This window comes from Oryx dammah, unplaced genomic scaffold (assembly GCF_014754425.2).
Source record: "Oryx dammah isolate SB20612 unplaced genomic scaffold, SCBI_Odam_1.1 HiC_scaffold_12, whole genome shotgun sequence".
Taxonomy (NCBI): Eukaryota; Metazoa; Chordata; class Mammalia; order Artiodactyla; family Bovidae; genus Oryx; species Oryx dammah.
This window is the reverse complement of record NW_024070196.1, coordinates 56,496,808-56,515,174: the sequence shown is the minus strand read 5'-3', so window position 1 is coordinate 56,515,174 and position 18,367 is coordinate 56,496,808. Positions and strand designations below refer to the sequence as shown.

At 45.2% G+C, this 18,367-nt stretch overlaps 1 protein-coding gene across 2 annotated transcripts in view; it reads right to left on the bottom strand.

Annotated features, from left to right (window-relative positions):
* The window catches only part of WSB2 (WD repeat and SOCS box containing 2), a 19,981-nt gene extending 1,614 nt beyond the window's left edge, over window positions 1–18,367 (bottom strand). Inside the window, exons 1-8 of one of the 2 annotated variants that reach the window (XM_040251623.1) lie at window positions 18,266–18,367; window positions 12,094–12,262; window positions 5,737–5,981; window positions 5,457–5,588; window positions 2,718–2,818; window positions 1,418–1,590; window positions 604–714; window positions 383–490 (exon numbers count right to left, since the gene is read on the bottom strand). In XM_040251623.1, the coding sequence (XP_040107557.1) occupies window positions 383–490; window positions 604–714; window positions 1,418–1,590; window positions 2,718–2,818; window positions 5,457–5,588; window positions 5,737–5,981; window positions 12,094–12,262; window positions 18,266–18,278 (1,052 nt within the window). In that variant the 5' untranslated portion in view covers window positions 18,279–18,367. Of the gene's footprint in view, window positions 1–382; window positions 491–603; window positions 715–1,417; window positions 1,591–2,717; window positions 2,819–5,456; window positions 5,589–5,736; window positions 5,982–12,093; window positions 12,297–18,265 lie in introns of those variants that run through there. The other variant, XM_040251622.1, reaches the window with a different exon arrangement.

Sequence of the window (18,367 nt, the reverse complement as noted above, 5' to 3'; positions counted from 1 at the left end):
TGCAGGGCTTTATAAATCATACTATGGCTTCAAACGTAATGGGGCAGAGTACCACTTACTGAATTATAGATGTTCCCTGTAAGGTGGTCTCTGCCCAAAATGGTTTCCATATAAATTCTGCATCATCTTAATTTCTGTTTCCTTGCAGACTTGGCCTGTTTGGTAGCATGAATTGTAGACCTTTCATTACATTTAGGTTAAATATTAAAAGTGAATGATAAACTACACTGGCAGAAGTGAATATTAGAATTTTATGTAGTCTCAGATTTCCTTAAAGCCGTCCTCATAGGCAAGAAAATTCTAGATGCTTTCTTTCCTTAAAAAGCTGCATGGAATACTCAGCAGAAATCACCACCCATCTGTTCAACTAACAGATACATACCCTGTGGCAATAACTCCACCATGTGGAAAAAATGTGCAGCAAAGACCATTGGTCATAGGAGCAAACGCAATCGGAGTCTTCAGTTCCAGGGCCCAGATCCTGAGGAGCCTGGAGGAGAATGGGACGCGTCAGTAGGCCTGAGGTCAGACCCTGAAGGTGATGGTACAAGTCCTTTCAAGCACTTGGTTCTGAGGCTGCGTAAAGAGGTTTCTCTTCATTACCTGTCATCTGCCACTGTGGCGAGGTACAAGCCTTCGGGGGAGAAGCACACAGATCTCAGGGAGCTGATGTGGACGTCGCTGTCATCCATGGGGGGGTTGAGCTGGGTGTGGCTGAGGAGGACACAGGACAGTAGGTGGGCCTGGAGTTTCGGCCACCCTCCACCCTTCAGTGTTTGTCCCCAGGCAGGAGGCCAAACTGCCTCAGCCACGAAGAGGTTCCAGACATGTCTTAGACCCTATGTGGAAAACCTGGGGATTTGGAGACTGGGTAAAAGACACCTGGAAACAAGTGCATTTCATAGCTCCAGTGTCTCATGGAGAGGGCTGAAGAGTTACCAACACTCCCTGTGCTAATTTCCGTATGCAAAGTAGGTCAGCCCTCACTTTAATGCCCCAGTACAAACTGAAAGTCTTTTTTAGGCTAAGATACATGATAATTATAGGACTACCTATTATTTGCTTCAGAAAACAACAGAGACAAAGGGGAAAAGGAGACCAAGTTGGTGAGAACATGAAAACTCACTTTGGAAATAACAGTTTCGATAAGAGGATCATTCTGAACCTGTTACTACAGTTATTAGTAAATGGAAAGAGAGAGTCACTGTGAGGTTTCATAATGCTGAATCCAAGCAATACAGTGAGCCTCTGATCACAGGAGACTTGAAGGCACTGGGGGCTCATTTGAGAATGCCACTGACAAACACTGCTGCACACCAGTGCCTCAGAACAGGCAGGACCACACTGCGTCCGGCACCAAGACAGGTTTCTCATCGCTCACCCCACCAGGAAGCTGAAGCAGGGGAGCGATCCTTACTGGAGTGATCGTAGCCGCTCGCCGGTGTAGGGGTCCCACATGATCACATTGGTATCATAAGACGCCGTGACGAGCAAGGCAGAGTCAGGGGAGAAGTCACAAGACACCACGCTGCTCTGGTGGCCCTCTAGCTTCCGGATTAACGTGTAGGAACGCATGCTCCACAGAAAGACCTGTGGGAAGAGCAGGTGCCTGGTCAGGGTGGAGACAGCACTCAGAACACGACTAGCGAGGGGAAGCTACAGCCCTGCCTCTCCCGGCTCTACAGCCAGGGGAAGCCAAGCTCTCTACCCGCTCTTCTACGCTTCTTCCAGAGCGTGTCATTTGGGCTTAAACAAAGTGACGGGTCTGAATTCTTGAGGCGCCTAAGCAAGGGACATGCTCAAGATGCTTACTTTAAGGGAGATCAACTGACTGACCTCAGGAAGATGGCCGCCAACATGGCTCAGGGGAGGGATCTGGGTTCTGCTTCTGAGCTCTCTTAGCAAGTAGGGCAATGCATGCTGAAGACCTAAGCCAGTGGCTATCTTGCCCTTTCACTTAAAACCAAAAACGGGTCAGAGGTGAATTCCAGGGTACCCAACAGAGCCATCTGACACCCCCCCTCCACTTTGGTTTACAGGACCACAGAAATCTGCCCCAGAGCTGTAGGTCTGACCTAGCTCATTAACTTACAACTTCTGAGAATCATTAAAAGAATAATTTTTTTCTTAAAGAAAACTCTCGTTTTCACCTAGTTCCAAACCTCAAATCAATGATTAACCTCTTGGGCTATACCAAATAGTGGACTCTCTAACTTTCCCAAGTCAGTCATAGCAACCAACAGCCCAATGCAGATACAAAACTCAAACGGTTTCCAAACTGTTCCAGCGTTTCCACTACTTTTCCTTAATAGATAGGACTTCAGGACAAAGTTCAAGAAGGTTCTCTATGTTTTATGATTTGAAATGGAAATCCTAATCAGATGGATTCAGATTAGATGGTTTAAAGGAAATATGGATCCAAGTGTGGGCTGCAACTTTTAAAATCTTAGACTCTGAGGGGGAAAGACATTTTAAAAGCACCACTTTCCCATCTTGTGAAGGCAAATGGCCCTCCAGTGATGGAGCGGGTCTGTGTCACAATGCAAATCAGAAGGCAGGCGTGCAGGAGGGGCCTCAGCAGGCAGCGTGGCTCCCGCTGGGGTGGATCTGCAGGCGAGTTTCAAGGACACTGGCTCGCTTACCCTCTCACACACAGGCCTCCACATCTCATGGAACTGAAGCAACACAGCAAAGGGCACCCCTAGTTTGAGACTCACCGACTTTTCTCCGGCCGCGGAGCATAGCATGCTGCAGTCTGGTGAGATGGAGCAGCAGTAAACCCACTGCAGGTGGCCCGATAACACCTGAATCTGTTTACCTGGAGAGAGAAGGGGGAGCAAACAGTTAGCCAACTCCCAGAACCACAAAGCAGGAAGCACAAAAACCAGCAGTGGTGGCCCCTCCACCTGCTATATCCAGTGGTTCTCCAGCAGCTGAGCCTACACTCCCCCCTTTTTATTTGGAAGACAGCTGCTTGATAATATTGTGTTGGTTTCTGCCATACATCAACATAAATCTGCCATAGGTATTTATACATCCCCTCCCTCTTGAACCTCCCTCCCACCCCATCCCACCCACTCTAGATTGTCACAGAGCATAGGTTTGAGCTCCCTGAGTCATACAGAAAATTTCCACTGGCTATCTCTTCTACATATGGTAGTGTATCTGTTTCCATGTTACTCTGTCCATTCATCCCATCCTCTCCTCCCCCACTGTGTTTACAAGTCTGTTCTCTGTCTACATATCCACTGCTGCCCTGCAAATAGGTTTTATCAGTACCATCTTTCTAGATTTGGGCTCCTTTTTTTAATGCAGAGACATATGACAAGACTTGTCATTTAAATGCCTGAAACCTATTAACATGACATTACAGCGCCCAAGGGAAATCATTACCAACTGCTTCACCAAAATCCACAAGGTCAATGGGATAAAGGCTGGCCACAGATTAGACTGGACATGTTCCTTTTATAGCAGACTATTCTTTTCAGGTCCTCCAACCACCTGGACTACTCTGAAGCATCCTCCCAAGTTTGAGACCTTCAATTCTCTGTCATTCATGCTCTGTAATGGTTTCCCCCGGCCACAGGATCCCACTCTCCACACCTGGCCAGAGTGAACGGATGAGCAGTGGTGCAGGGTCATTAGGGCCACGTGCTCTGAGGCAGGCAAACTTGGGCTTGAACCCTGGCTCCACTGCCTACTCAGTGCATTATGCTGGGACACTCATTTCATCTCTCCAGGTCTCCATTTTGGGAAAAAATCAAATGCCCATCAAGAGAGGAATGGATGGATAAAGGGTAGTATTCCACCTGTTAAGTCACATGAAATTAAGGAACTAGATTTTCTATGGAGTGTTTAATTTTTAAAAAAAAGCAAGATGCAAAAAAAATGTAAAAAACGAGATTCCATTTCTGTGAGACAATGACCCCCAAATCCATAAGTGGAAACGTGAGTGTCTAAATAGATTATGTAAGTATAGAGAAAAGCATGGAAGGAAGCATGGAAGGGCTCTTAGCATGGGTGACCGCACTACAGGGGGACTATGGAGGAATACAGTTGAGGGGAGGGTGAGACCGCTTAGGGGGAGAAACCCCAACAAAGGCGGGGAATGTCTATGGTCACCTATATGCATTTATGAGTTACGTGTATGTGTGAGTATATATTGGAAATAAATTTTTTTAAGTCAGTCATGGTTTCTTTAGCTGTATGAAGTGCACCTGCCCCCGGGTAGGTGTGAGTGACTGTATCAAGGCAGGGTAGCAAGGCAGGGCTGGGTACCTAGGGACACAACTCTAGCCCTTCTCTCCTTGAAAGGCCCTAGTAATTGGCCGAGGCCATTCTGTCCACTCTCGGTCCCCTCTCGGTCCCTTCCCCTCCTTGCTGGTGGCAAGCTGCCTGCGGACACACATTATAAATGGTGTTGCCTCTGAGCAGTCCTCCCAGTCTGCAGGCCCACCTCGGACCACGCAACTACAAGCTCCACAGCAACAGGCAGAAAAGGCTCCAGGGCTCTCTGGGTGATGAGATGCCTCCAGGTAAGGCCACCACAAGCACCTCCTTAGTTGTCTGACAAGCTAGCAGGCTTGTTTCTGAGAGGAAAGGGACAGGTAAGCTGGAGCTGGAATAGTCACGACGCCACTTCCTCTTTCTGCCACCTCCCTCCACACCCATGTCCCTGCCCACATGAGGGAGAAATATCCTGGAAATAAATTCCTCTTCCCTGTGTCACCATTCCAGCTAAGGATCAACACCGGAGATGAATGGAATTCTTTATCAGGCCACTCCTGGATACTGTTCTGCTTAAAGGAGAAATGAACACCCCGCTCCGCCCCACCCCTAGCCTGAGAGAATTCTTCTAACCTAGATTCTAACTGTATCTCTAACAGGAAGTACCCAACAAAGATGATTTCTTCTCAATCACTGGTTCTCAACCCAGGGAGACTGTGGCCCTCCATGTGGAAACCAGGCAATGTCTGGAGACATTTTTGGTTGTTACCACTGGAAAAGGTGCTACTGGCATCTCATGGGTACGAGAAGTATACTGCTCCACAATCGAAAACCCACAGGTTGGCCCATAACAAAGAATTATCTAGCCCAAAGTGCAAGAGTGCCAGAGCTGAGAAAAGCTATGCTATACCATGTATTTTCATCAGGGATGAAAATTGGTTCTTGATAGTCAGAAAAATCTTACCTTTTTAATGTACAAAGCATAGATAAGCATCCAATACTTGAACAGATACACAGTGTATCTCTGTATCTCTGGTATGAAAATCTCCCAGGTAGTCGGGGGGTGGGGGTGGTGACTAGGAAAAGTATGTCTAAAAAGTCTCCTTAGGAGGCACTAATGGAAAAAAGGTTCAGAAACACTGTTCTGGATAAAATTACACTGGTCAAGCAGAGAGAGGGACAAGTAAAGAGTATATGGGAGCTTCCAAGTCATCTCTTCACCTCCATACCATGTTTATTCAGGTCCCAGATGCGAAGAGTCTTATCCCGAGATGCAGAAACCAAAATCAAACTGCCACTGGGTGTGAAGCTGAGATCTCTCACGACATCCTGGTGGCCAGAAAGATTCAAAAGCAGGAGCCCTAGGAGTGAGAAAGCGGGGCACTAAGTCAGGGGGAGACAAAGCCCTGGTCCTCGGGTCACGGCCACACCCCTCAGTCAACAGGCCGTCCCTGATCAGAATGTGCAAGCAAGCCCTAGGGGCCTTGATTCCAGCCAGAAATGACCTACCTGTCTGTACCTCCCAAATCTTGATCTGCCCATCGTTGAGCCCAGTAGCAAGGATCAGGCAAGAGACGTCTGGCACCTGTGGATGGTGACGAGCCCAGAGTTTCTTGCTGGGTGGAGAAGGCCATGGGCTGAAGGCCAAGCCCCAGACAATCTGCCCACAGTCCAGTGTCTTCTCCTTTGGGCTGCCTCGCCCTTTTGTCTCATTTTTGCTGCTTCGACTTTTGGCTTCAAACCCTTTAGGGATGCTAGGGAAAGCAGAAGAGTTCTTAATGAATCTGAAACTGCCACCAAGTCAACCAACCTTTCACTCTGGGCCATCTAAGGCTTTGAAGTCCTAGAAACAACTTTGGTGAATTCTAGCATGACTTTCGGAGAAAGCCAATGGCAACACACTCCAGTACTCTTGCCTGGAAAATCCCGTGGGCATAGGAGCCTGGTAGGCTGCAGTCCATGGGGTCGCGAAGAGTCAGACACAACTGAGCGACTTCACTTTAACTTTTCACTTTCATGCATTGGAGAAATAGCAACCCACTCCAGTGTTCTTGCCTGGAGAATCCCAGGGATGGGGGAGCCTGGTGGGCTGCCGTCTATGGGGTCACAGAGAGTCGGACACGACTGAAGTGACTTAGCAGCAGCAGCAGCATGACTTTTCTTCCTGTTTCTTTTTAGAATGCTTGTAACAGGGACTTCATTGGCCGTGGCTCATTCCACTTCTGACAGCCCTGTAGTGGCGTGACCTGCCTTGTGGGAGAGAACTAGATCACAGATGCTCCAGGGAGTCATTCTCTTCTTTGGAAAGTTCTCCCAGGTTTTGTGCATGGAAGGAGAGAGACATTCAGTGTTCCTCATGAGAAAGAAAGCATACTGTAGGTCTGGAACTAGGACAGAACTTAGAGCCTGATTACGTATTTGCTACTCTTCTGCCTCATAACACTCCTTTATCTCTGGCTTAGAAAGCACCCTAAGAGCAGAAAAATAAACCCCTTTCTGGCCAACAGTTTGCTTACTACCCATGATTTCCACCTTCCCTCACTTTGCTCTGATCCATGAGTGAGGCTCTTTCATTTCTTTTCTGATGACTCTTCCAGCCCAGGAACCAACCAGCAGGGCATCAAGGAAAGAACTCAGAGCTGTTCAGAGGTACACTGACCTCAAAGATCTTGTAGCCCAAGCCTTGCCTTTTACCTTCTACTTATGCTGAAACACAGGCCTAGACAAGCTAAATAAGACTCTGTCCCTAAGAAACAGGGCCCTGCCCACACTCTGCTGCACATACCTCTCAAAGGAACAAGCAATTAAATTGCCCTGCAGTTCAGCCCGCAAACACAGTTTCTGGTCTGCAATATACTTTATCAGTGCAAGTACTCAGTCCTGCTTTTCCACCTGACTCTGATCACACTCTCGGGTTTATCAAATTGAAGGAATGGTGATGATAAAGCTGGAACTTATTTCCATGAAAAATCCTATAGTAGACGTACATGCAGCTGAACCTCTTTCTGTATTACATTTGTTCCCCCAAAATTAGGTAAATCATGCTTTTGTCAATCACGTGGTTGAAATATATTAAATAATTTTAACCAAGTTCACCTACAAAACTGGCAGCAAGAGACTGAGGCCAGTGTAGGTTCTTTCAGCTCTGGAAACTCTATTATTCCATAGCAGAGGCTGGCAGGGAGTGCCCAGGTGGGCAGTCTGTTTTGCACATGAAGTCTGCTTGTTTGCCTGCATCTCATCAAGGGTCGCTTAGACCCTCTAGCAGCAGAGCTGACTTGTCCTGATGGAGACATAAACCCCAAAGCCAAAATATTTACTATCTGGGCCTTTAAAGAAAAAGTTTGCTGACTCCTGGTCTAAATGGCCAAATGTGCTCTGAAAATTTGTCCCTCTGACAGAACGTCTTTTCAGTGAAGGCTGCCCGGTGCACACGTGGCCCCAGACAGGCCGACACATGCACATCAAAGACCTGCCCGGCTCTGACTTGAGAGTCCGAGCTGGCCATGCGACATCTCTGCAGGACAGCTTGGAACCTCCAAAGTTACCTTTTATTTCTTTTATAAAATCCTAACTTCTGTATTTGAATTAAGAGATACATCTGTAGCTACTTTAGTCCAAAAAAATTAAGGCACATTTATATTTTAATTCATTTTAACATCATAGATTTTTTTTCTAGAACAAGATATTAAAATCTCCATACATGGGATAGAGATAACTTTCCCAGGGCCACAAAATCACAGGCAGAATCAGAGCCAAGTCTTGGGTGTCCTAGCCTAGTGTCCAGCAAATGCCTTGGACTTCAGAGTCTGCAATGAATTCAAAGGGTGAGCCACACGGAAGGTAGGGGGGTAGCTCGGGGCCCGGGTAGAGTCATTAGAACTTAAATTCATCAAAATTAAAGTGTCTGAAAATGTTACTTCTAAAAGTAGTACATTATTTCATTAATATCAATTATTTGCTCAATCTTGAAAGCACTGTATGATTTCTTGTGTGTAACAATCCTAACAAGAATATAAAGGACTCAGATTTTCTCTTTTAAAGAACTTTTAAAATAACAATTATTTCAAACTATAAAAATAATAGTGGAAAATGGGGAAATTTTGGAGATGAGAAAATTATAAAAATTACCCAGATCCTAATGACAAAGATCTGTCTAGTCAAAGCTATGGTTTTTCTAGTAGTCATGTATGAATGTGAGAGTTGGATTATAAAGAAAGCTGAGCACTGAGAATTGATGCTTTTGAACTGTGGTGTTGGAAAAGACTCTTGAGAGTCCCTTGGATTGCAAGGAGATCCAACCAGTCCATCCTAAAGGCAATTGGCCTTGAATATTCACTGGAAAGACTGATGCTGAAGCTAAAACTCCAACCCCTTGGCCACCTGATACAAAGAACTGACTCACTGGAAAAGACCTTGATGCTGGGAAGGATTGAAGGTGGGAGAAGAAGGGGACAACAGAGGATGAGATGGTTGGATGGCATCACTGACTCGATGGACACGAGTTTGAGCAAACTCCAGGAGATGGTGAAGGACAGGGAAGCCTGGTGTGCTACAGTCCATGGGGTCGCAAAGAGTCAGACACAACTGAGCGACTGAACTGAACACCACTCTAACCACAGTAAACACTGTACCATGAATTTTTATTTACATATATGCATGTTTTTCAAAAACAAATTTGGGATCGTACTGCATAGAGTTTCATAGCTTGCTTTTCTGAGTAAGCCTTGTACTGTAAATATTTCCTCAAGTTATTACTCTTCAAAATATATGGTTTTTCCCTGAAATAAGTAATATGCCATTTAACATGCTAAACAATATTTCCTTCATTAAACAAAAGATGCACAAAAAGGGTTAATGCTCAAATTTCTGTTTTCCTTAATTAATATGGGAAAGACATATTATGTCTAGGAGATCAACCCTGGGATTTCTTTGGAAGGAATGATGCTAAAGCTGAAGCTCCAGTACTTTGGCCACCTCATGCGAAGAGTTGACTCATTGGAAAAGACTCTGATGCTTGGAGGGATTGGGGGCAGGAGGAGAAGGGGACAACCGAGGATGAGATGGCTGGATGGCATCACGGACTCGATGGATGTGAGTCTGAGTGAACTCCGGGAGATGGTGATGGACAGGGAGGCCTGGCGTGCTGCGATTCATGGGGTCGCAAAGAGTCAGACACGACTGAGTGACTGAACTGAACTGAATATATATATATTTGAATACAGAAGTGATTTTCAAGGAAATAACAGATTTTCCACTTTATGCTTTTTTAAAAAATTATTTTTCAGACTAAATCTATGTCATACCCAAGTCTGGATACGAAGCTGAATCCCTTGCATTTAGACTGGGGGATTAATAAATAATGAATGATCTTAACATTTTCATTAAACAAGTATAGAAGGAACTGAAAAATGTGATTAAAAAAAAAAAAAAAAAAACCAGGGCTTCCCTGGTGGCTCAGTGGTAAAAAAATCCCCCTGCCAATGCAGGAGACACGGGTATGATTCCTGATCCAGTAAGATCCCACATGCTGTGGAGCAACTATTGAGCCTGTGCTCTAGAGCCCAGGCACTGCAACTACTGAGCCCACCATGTGGCAACTATTGAAACCAAAGCAACCTAGAGCCTGTGCTCTGCAACAGGAGCCACAGTAAGGAGGAGCCCTCGAACCACAACTACAGAGTAGCCCCCGCTCGCCACAAGCAGCGAGAAGTCTGCACAGCAATGAAGACCAAACGCAACTGTAAATAAACATTAAAAAAAAAAAGCCTACACTGCAATCTTTGATGGCTGCAAAAATATCAGATGGCAATGCCATAATTTCTCCTTAACCGTTCTTGTTACCAGTTTTTAAGCTATTTCTGATTTTTAACTATCACATGATTAATTTCATGTTGAAAAGCAGTGTATGTAATACATGACCTCCCATTTATAGCAACATGGGGGAACCTAGAGGCTGTCCTACGGAGTGAAGTTAGAGAAAAACAAATAACAGAGTATAGCACTTATATGTAGAATCTAAAAAAAAAGCTACAAATGTACTTATTTTACAGAACAGAAACAAAGTTGCAGATGTAGAAAATAATGTTATGGTTAAGGGAAAAAAGGGGAGGGATAAATTGGGAGACTGGGATTGACAAATACACATTACTATATATAAAATAGATAACGAATAAGGACCAACTATACAGCACAGAGAACTCTATTCAATATTCCATAATAACCTATATGGGAAATAAATCTAAAAAAGAGAGGATAAATGTGTATGTATAACTGATTCACTTTGCTGAACAGCAGAAAATAATACAACATTGTAGATAACTATATGCCAATAAAAATTTTTTAAAAAACAAATAAATAGATGACCTCATTTCTGAGATTTTTTGATTGCAGGAAGAGCAGTTTTAAGATCGTTGAAATGGACTTCCTTCCAGAAAATGCACAAATGTACACTCCTCAACCCCTGCAGCATGCAAAGTACTCATCTCAGCAAACGTGCATCATCATTACCTATTATCAAGGCAACAAGCTTCAGACTGGACTTATGAAAAACTTTAATATGCGACTTATAAAATGCTTAAAGCAAAACAAATGAGACCTTCAAGGGCAGGGGCCATGCTTAATATATTTCAGAATTCTCAGCCCTTGGCTCCTGGTCAGGCAAGGGAGATGTGCAAAAAATGCTGGCTGAATTAATAAATACAGACATAGCGTTGCCCTGGGACAAATGAAAAAAATGCAGATGCTCCCATCTGACTGGGAGCTCACAGCCTTCAAACACTGAGACTTGTCCAGCGCAGAGAAAGAAAAGCTAGTTAATATCAGAAACAACTTGGTTGATAACAAAAAACGCAACTAGCCAATTTTAAAATGGCCCAAGGATCTAAATAGACATTTCTCCCAAAAAGATAGGCAAAGGGCCAGTAAGCACATGGTGGGGGGAGAGGAGGTGGGGGGCCAGGAGGCACAACATCAGCAGTCAATAGGGAAATGCAAATCAAAGCCACAATGAGATGCCACTTCACACCCACTCCGATGGCTATCCTGCAAGTGTTGGTGAGGTTGTGGAAAGTCTGGGAATCTCCAACACTGCTGCTGGGATTATAAAATGGTGCAACCACTCTGGAAAACAGCCTGACATACCCTCAAATGGTTAAACATATATGAAAACATACATCCACACAAGATACGAAAACATATCCACACAAGAACCAGTACGGAAGTGTTCGCAGCAGCATTATTTTTAATAGCCAGAAAGTGAAAACAACCTAAATGTTCACCAGCTGATAAATTTATAAAACAAAATGTTACGTCTCCATAAAAAGGAAATCATTTGGGAAATTAAGTCACGGACCATGCTAAAACACAGATAACCATGAAAATAGTACCCTAAGTGAAAAAAGCCAGTCAGAAGATGACATAATGTACGATTCAATTCGTATGAAATGCCTAGAATAGGCAAATCTTTAAAGACAGAAAGCAGATTAGAAGCTGGTCAGGGCTGGAGAGGAGAAAGGTATTAAAGAATGATGGGTTTCTTTTGGGGGTGACAAAAACGTTCTAAGATTTGTCATGATGATGGATGCACAACTCTGTAAATATACTGAAGTCACTTAATTGTACACTTTAAATGGGAAAATTGTATAGTATGTAAATTATACCTCAATAAAGCTGTTAAAAAAAAAAAAAAACACTTGGGGCTATCAACAGAATGAGGTTTCACAGGTACAGGATGAAGGACCCTGGAAACCCCGATGATCAATTTCTGAACTGTTCAGCCACCTTCCCTCTCCTGCTCTTGGGCAGGAAGTCATTTGGGAAAGTTCCCCAGGACATCTTCATTCCTTTGGGTGTGAAAGAACTTACAACTGTTCCTCCAGAGGCCAGGGGATCAGCTTCACAATGCAGTGTCCTTGAGACCAGGCAAACCAGGAACCATCCGGGGAGAAGGCAACGCTCCACGTTTCACAGCTCGACTTCCAATCAAACTGGTGGGGGCGCCCGGGCTTGAGTTCGGCCAGCAGCAGCGGCTCCTCTGGGGCAGGAGACAGCATACTTCAAGAAGGCACCCTTGCCTCACCGGAAAGGGCAGAGCCCAGCCCCCCAGCACCTTGCTGACTCAGACACAGGAAAGCAGAGGTCGTCCCCTGGCAAAAAGTGACAGTCTGGATTCCGAGAGGGAGTTGTCATTTAAATGACCCGGGGCAATAACAGTAGCCACAGGCCAAATTCCAGTGGGGTTACTCAGTTCTGGCACTGCTGGTTAACCGTGACTCAGAGTAACCTTTGTCAGGGTGAACCCAGCGAAGGGGGGGCCGTGTTTTCCCATGAAAGCCCAAAGAAGAAGAAAGGAGGCATGCCAGGCAAGGATCGAGCTAGAAAGTACTGATCAGGAGGCTTTCAGATGTACTTAAGTTCTCTCCCGAAAGAAGTATTTGAAACTCAGACTTCCCCTCACCTGCCAGCATCCCGCCCATCACCAAGGCTAACACTGGCCCTGCTCACCACCTCTTGATCTACCCTCCTCCTTCCATCTCCTCTCTGTTCTGGCTGAAATCTTCATCCCATCTTGCCCAAATTTTTTACAAGATTCATTTCTTTTCCTGCCCCTAGGAACCCTGCTAAAGCTGAAACACACATTACATCACAACATTTCTTTCAAATACATTCCAAGGCACCCACTTGCCTACCACTAAAGGCAACCTTCCTCCCCACCCCACTGGCCCCAGCCTCCCCTTTCCGGTCCATGCCGCGTGCCGGCCACACACGTCTCCCTGACATGCCCCAAGCAGCTCATTCGAGTTCACACCTGGACTCATATTCTGCTTATGAGAATCCCACCGAGATTAGCAACTGAGAAGCGTACCCAGATCTCACACTATCAAAGCGGAAGTAAGTCCTACCCTGTTTATTTCACTGCTCTCCTGTAGTTATCAATTCCCTCTGCCCCAACCCCATCTCCAGCTCGGAATTATACAGCCTCCTTCAAACACCAAGCCAATTCAATCCTTGTTTCTCAGGGTGAAGGGTGGGGGCTGGACTGGTGCTTCTTCAACGACTTAAAGGGCAGTCCCTAATTCAACTCTATCCTCTGACAGAAGATTCTCAATGGCTGACAAAGTCCGTAAGTTCAAGGCCTTGAGAACTGATCCTTTGATTGTGATACATATGAATATAAAAACTGGCTTCCATCCTGAATGAGGTCACTGTCTGATGAGTATGTTCCACTTTAGCAGTTTTGAGACTGAGCCTTTTATAGCTGTTACCAGATAGATACTAATTTAACAGCTCCTGTTTTGTGTATTTTAGGACATATCTCTATATGTCTTCTCATAGTTTGACCTTGTTAAAATCAGGATGCGTCAAGTGATGACTTCTCATAGTTTAATAGGAAGTATTTTTTCAGTGATACATAACGGCAATACAATCCATGATCTCTTAGATTCAATGAATCAGATGGTAAACATGCAAATATGTATATAATATTTTTATGTGTGCATATATATAATATTTCCTGATGTATGCATTATAAGAAAATACAGGGGTACATCTTATTTACATGGATATATTTTGCTGAAAATTCTCTTTAAATAGAATTTTAATAAATTATATCAAGACTTTGTAGCTTTGCTATTTAAAGAGAAATTTTAAAGTTTCCTTTGTAAAGAGAATATTCATTCCCTGAGGTTCTATGTGGAAATCTAGGTTTTGAAATATTAGGTCTGTCTAAATTGGCATTTGTACAGGCCTAGGTAATTCCTCCTAGAAATTTGTATTTTTGTATATGTGACCCTTTAACTTATACAATTACTTGTGTAATCAAGCATACTCCTCTGGATGTGAATATTTGCATGGTAGGACATTATATTTCAAATCGAAAACAAGACTCAATGTTAAGCAGCAATCCTGTAGTGTTTTATTATTTCTAGGTATCTTAAGGTAACAAGGCCCTACCCTGTCAATGCCTCCTTCATGTAATCCAGTTCTCAGTTGGGGGCACTTCTGTCCCTTGGGGACATGTGGCAATATCTGGAAATATTTTGGTTGTCCCAACTAGGGGTGGTGGTGGTGGTGGTGCTGCTAAGTTGCTTCAGTTGTGTCTGACCCTGTGTGACCCCATAGATGGCAGCCCACCAGGCTCCCCCATCCCTGGGATTCTCCAGGCAAGAACACTGGAGTGGTTGCCATTTCCTTCTCCAATGCATGAAAGTGAAAAGTGGAAATGAAGTTGCTCAGTTAAGAAAATTTTCTTGTCCGACTCTTAGCGACCCCATGGACTGCAGCCTACCAGAATCCTCCGTCCATGGGATTTTCCAGGCAAAAGTACTGACCGGAGTGGGTTGCCACTGCCTTCTCCGGGAGGTGGTGCTCCTAGTATCTAATGGGTGGAGGCCAGGGACGCTGCTAAACATCTTACAGCACACAGGACGACCGCCCTCAACTCCCACAAGAAAAAAATTATTTTGCTTAAAACGTCAATGGAATGGTGTTGAGGCTGAGAAACCGGGAGTAGTCAAATATTAACGACATTGACCTGGAGGTACATTTTTATCACCTGACTTTATTCCATCTTGGTAAGAGCCACACTTGGTTCGCTTCCTCCAGGATATGCATGTCATCCATTCTTTCAACGTCACGCAGGCTCCACACAATATGAAAAGGGCTCATCCCGACTTCTCTCTTTTCTTGACCTCCCAATCCAGATCCATGAACAAGTTCTATCGAGCCTGCTCCCAAAAGACTTGGCAAACCTAACTTCCCTCCACCTCATGGCTGTTTATTCTCAACTATGTAACACCATCTCATCAGCATTAGCTCATCTATCCAACATTATCTCTAAGCAGCTTCCGACTGCTCTCCTAGCCCCCTCTCTGGCCCCCACCACCCATTCTCCTCACCTCTCAGTGATCAGTCTCAATCCACCTCATAATAAAAACCTCACCCTGCCCTAGAAGTCCTGCACACAGGCCTTTTCTCACCCCTTGGTGGTCTCAGTTAGTTCCAACCTCAGGGCCTTTGCACCAGCTCTTCTCTTCACCTTAGAATATGTGAAGAGAGAGAGCCCTAAGAGAGGTTCCTTAGAGAGCCCTTCTCTGATCTCAAGTCAAGGTTCTTCATAACTTCTCACTTTATTTTATTTACAGCACAAACACCATTGTGATCGTTATCTGTCACCTTCCAACTAGGACATCAATGCCACAGAGTCGGGACCTTGTATGTTCATCTCCAGTGCCTAGCAGAGTTCCTGGCAGAGAGCAGGCCATCAGTAAATATTTGTGGAATAAATATACATGGTATCTCTCTATAATATACATGAAATGAAGTCCCTTAGACTGTTATGCTGCCTTTGCCAAAAACTTAACATGAAATGCTTCTTAAACATAAGCCATATCCAGATTTCACACTCTATTTTTGTCATTTGGGGATTTAATCTCTTGCTATCTCAGGCTCGAGAATTCAAAGACTAAAATAAGGAGGAAAAAAAAAAAATGAAGGAACTATGAAGATTCTGAAAGGGAGTCTGGGCCCAAACTAAACTTGGCAGCTGGAAGAGAAAGCCATAATTAGTGCACAACTTAAAAAAAAAACAACAACAACAAAACAAAAAACCCAGAGGCAAGAGGATCCAGCTTCATCTGGGATTGTACCTGCCCTGGACCTTCTTGGTGAAAAGGCCTATGGATCCGAGTTTTCTAATTAAACATTGGGATGTGTTTGGATAATCAGGCGGAGTGGAAAGATACGTACCATGGGCCTCTTCTGTGGGAGGAGATTTGCCTGTACACAGAGACGGAAGCTATGAAGGACTCTAGCTGGCAGGAAGCTTTATGATTTATCCTGCCTTAGAATCTTTACATTAGCCATTCCATCATCCTAGAAAACTCTGCCTGGCTGGCCCCAGATCCTTGTCCAGATTAGGCCTCAGTGCTAGTGTCAAGGTCCAAGGGACCTTCCTGGCCTCACTACCCAAAGTGGCCCAGTGACTTGCGTTCACTGCACTGAATTTTCCTTTTAAGCATCACTCACCCATCTTCTCTTGATTGCTTGTTTTTAGGTGACTGTAGTTTCTCTCTTCCCCATCCTCACTTCAAACTGTTCATTGCTATCAGGCTGCACTGTCCCATTCAGTAGCCACTAGCCACATGTGATTACTAACCTTCTGAAATATGGCAAGTCCCAATTAAGATGGGTTGTTAGCTACACAATACATGCTTTATTTTGAAGACTCAGTACAAAAACAAAAATCTAAAAATGTTCAATAATTTATCACAATTATATGTTGAGATAGATTGACAAACATTTAATTTTAAGGTTAAATCCACCTGTTTCACGTTTTTTTTTTTTTAACACTGCTACTAAAATATTTCAAATTGCATATGTGGCTTGACGTTATAGTTCTCTCAGCCAGCGCCGGCCTAGAGTGCCTGACATACAGTAGATACTCAATAAATATTTCAACGTATAAATGCATTCTAACCACTGCTCTGAAGATATCTACTGTTGCCCATTGTAATCCCATCACAAAGGCCTTTATTCAGTTTCAAAAGAACATAAAACTGACCTTTTTTTAAAACAGAGCTTGGCAGCTCTCAGTAGCTCAGCCCACACCCCAAAACACAGTCGTCAATCATTAGGAAAAATCCAGAACTGGAAACATATTCCTGCTAAAAAGGGAGACTAGCTCCAGATCACTGTCAGATATAAACTAAAAGGAGTCAATGGAAATGACAGCGGAAGCTAGAAAAAGATTCACGTAAGATTTCAGGCAAACAATAGAGGCCATTTAACAAGAGTTCTATGGGTAACACACTCACTGAAAAGAAAGCCCTTATCTAGATGGGAAAGTAGGGAGAGCTACCTCTACACCTGGTATTGAATGCCTGACTCCAGCAAACAAAGAAATGTCATTTCCCAAATTAAAAAGTTACACCACCCTGGGGGAATCCCCTGATTTCAACCCACCCACCCACCAGTAATCCCTATTCCATCCAAGGAGTCAGGGAAACATAAAAACACCCACAATCATAATCTTCCAGACCAGAATGAAGCTTGCACTTCACTGGAAGAATACAAAGAGGTTCTGGAACAAATTCTGAGCCTAGGCCTTGACCTCTTCAGAGAAATTTCCCCTAAGGAAACTGCCTTTAAGCAAGGGAGTATATTCAAGAGTTGGGACTCCCAGAATAAACCACAAGCCCACCCCAAGTTTCTATATTAGCAGGGTTTAGAGGCAAAGTGGTTGGAAAGATTCTGAAGCACGCGCCTTGAGGTTTGGCCTTAGCACAAGCACACCATTCCCACTGAGGCTTATGTTCATTTGGGCTGACCCTCCAAGTGCTTCCAATATTCTCTGACTTCTACACCGTTTTCTGATACAGCTGTTAACAAGGATAAAGGCAAGTACCTCACTCATCGGTGTATCCTAACTTGTCCCCCCATCTATGTCACCAGGCTCACAATATGGGTTTTCAAATGGAATTCCAGACCCGATTTTCATGCGCAGGCAAGTTTGAAAAGCTCCCAACCGCCCGCTAAGGCAGATACTATTATTAGCCCATTTTGCAGATACAAAAGAGACTTGTGTTAAATGGCTCGTCCACGATCACACAGCTTCTATGGGGCAGAGCGGACTCCCACCCAGACCTCGAGTGCGTCACCTGACACCTGGGCACCCACCCTCTCTCGGGAATCAAAACACCCACACCTCCGAGGGCCTGGCGTCCCAACCGGGCGGTGGCGTCTGGCCCCAGGCGCCCCCCACTGTCCCGGGGGTGGGGATCCCCGCTGCACAGAGGCCCGTAGTCCCCGGGTCCGGCCGGGAGACGTTGGAGACGGGGTGGGGGCCGTTGACAGCGAAAGTGAAACAAAGCTCGGCGCCGGGCGTGCACCTCGCCGGCCGCCGACGCGGACGTCCCAGGCCCGGTGGCCCATGCCAGCCCACCCCCGCGGACCGTTCCCGGGCGAGCCTGCACCCCCCGCCCCCAGGGGAACGGGCCCTGCCCCGCCGGCGGGGAACGCGCGCCGCGGCCCCACTCACCTCCGGCCTCCATGGAGGACGCGCGCGGCCTCGCGGCAGGCGGCGGGCGCCTCAGCCCCCCGGGCCGCCGGCCCTCATGCCGCCCCCACGCAGCCCGCCCCC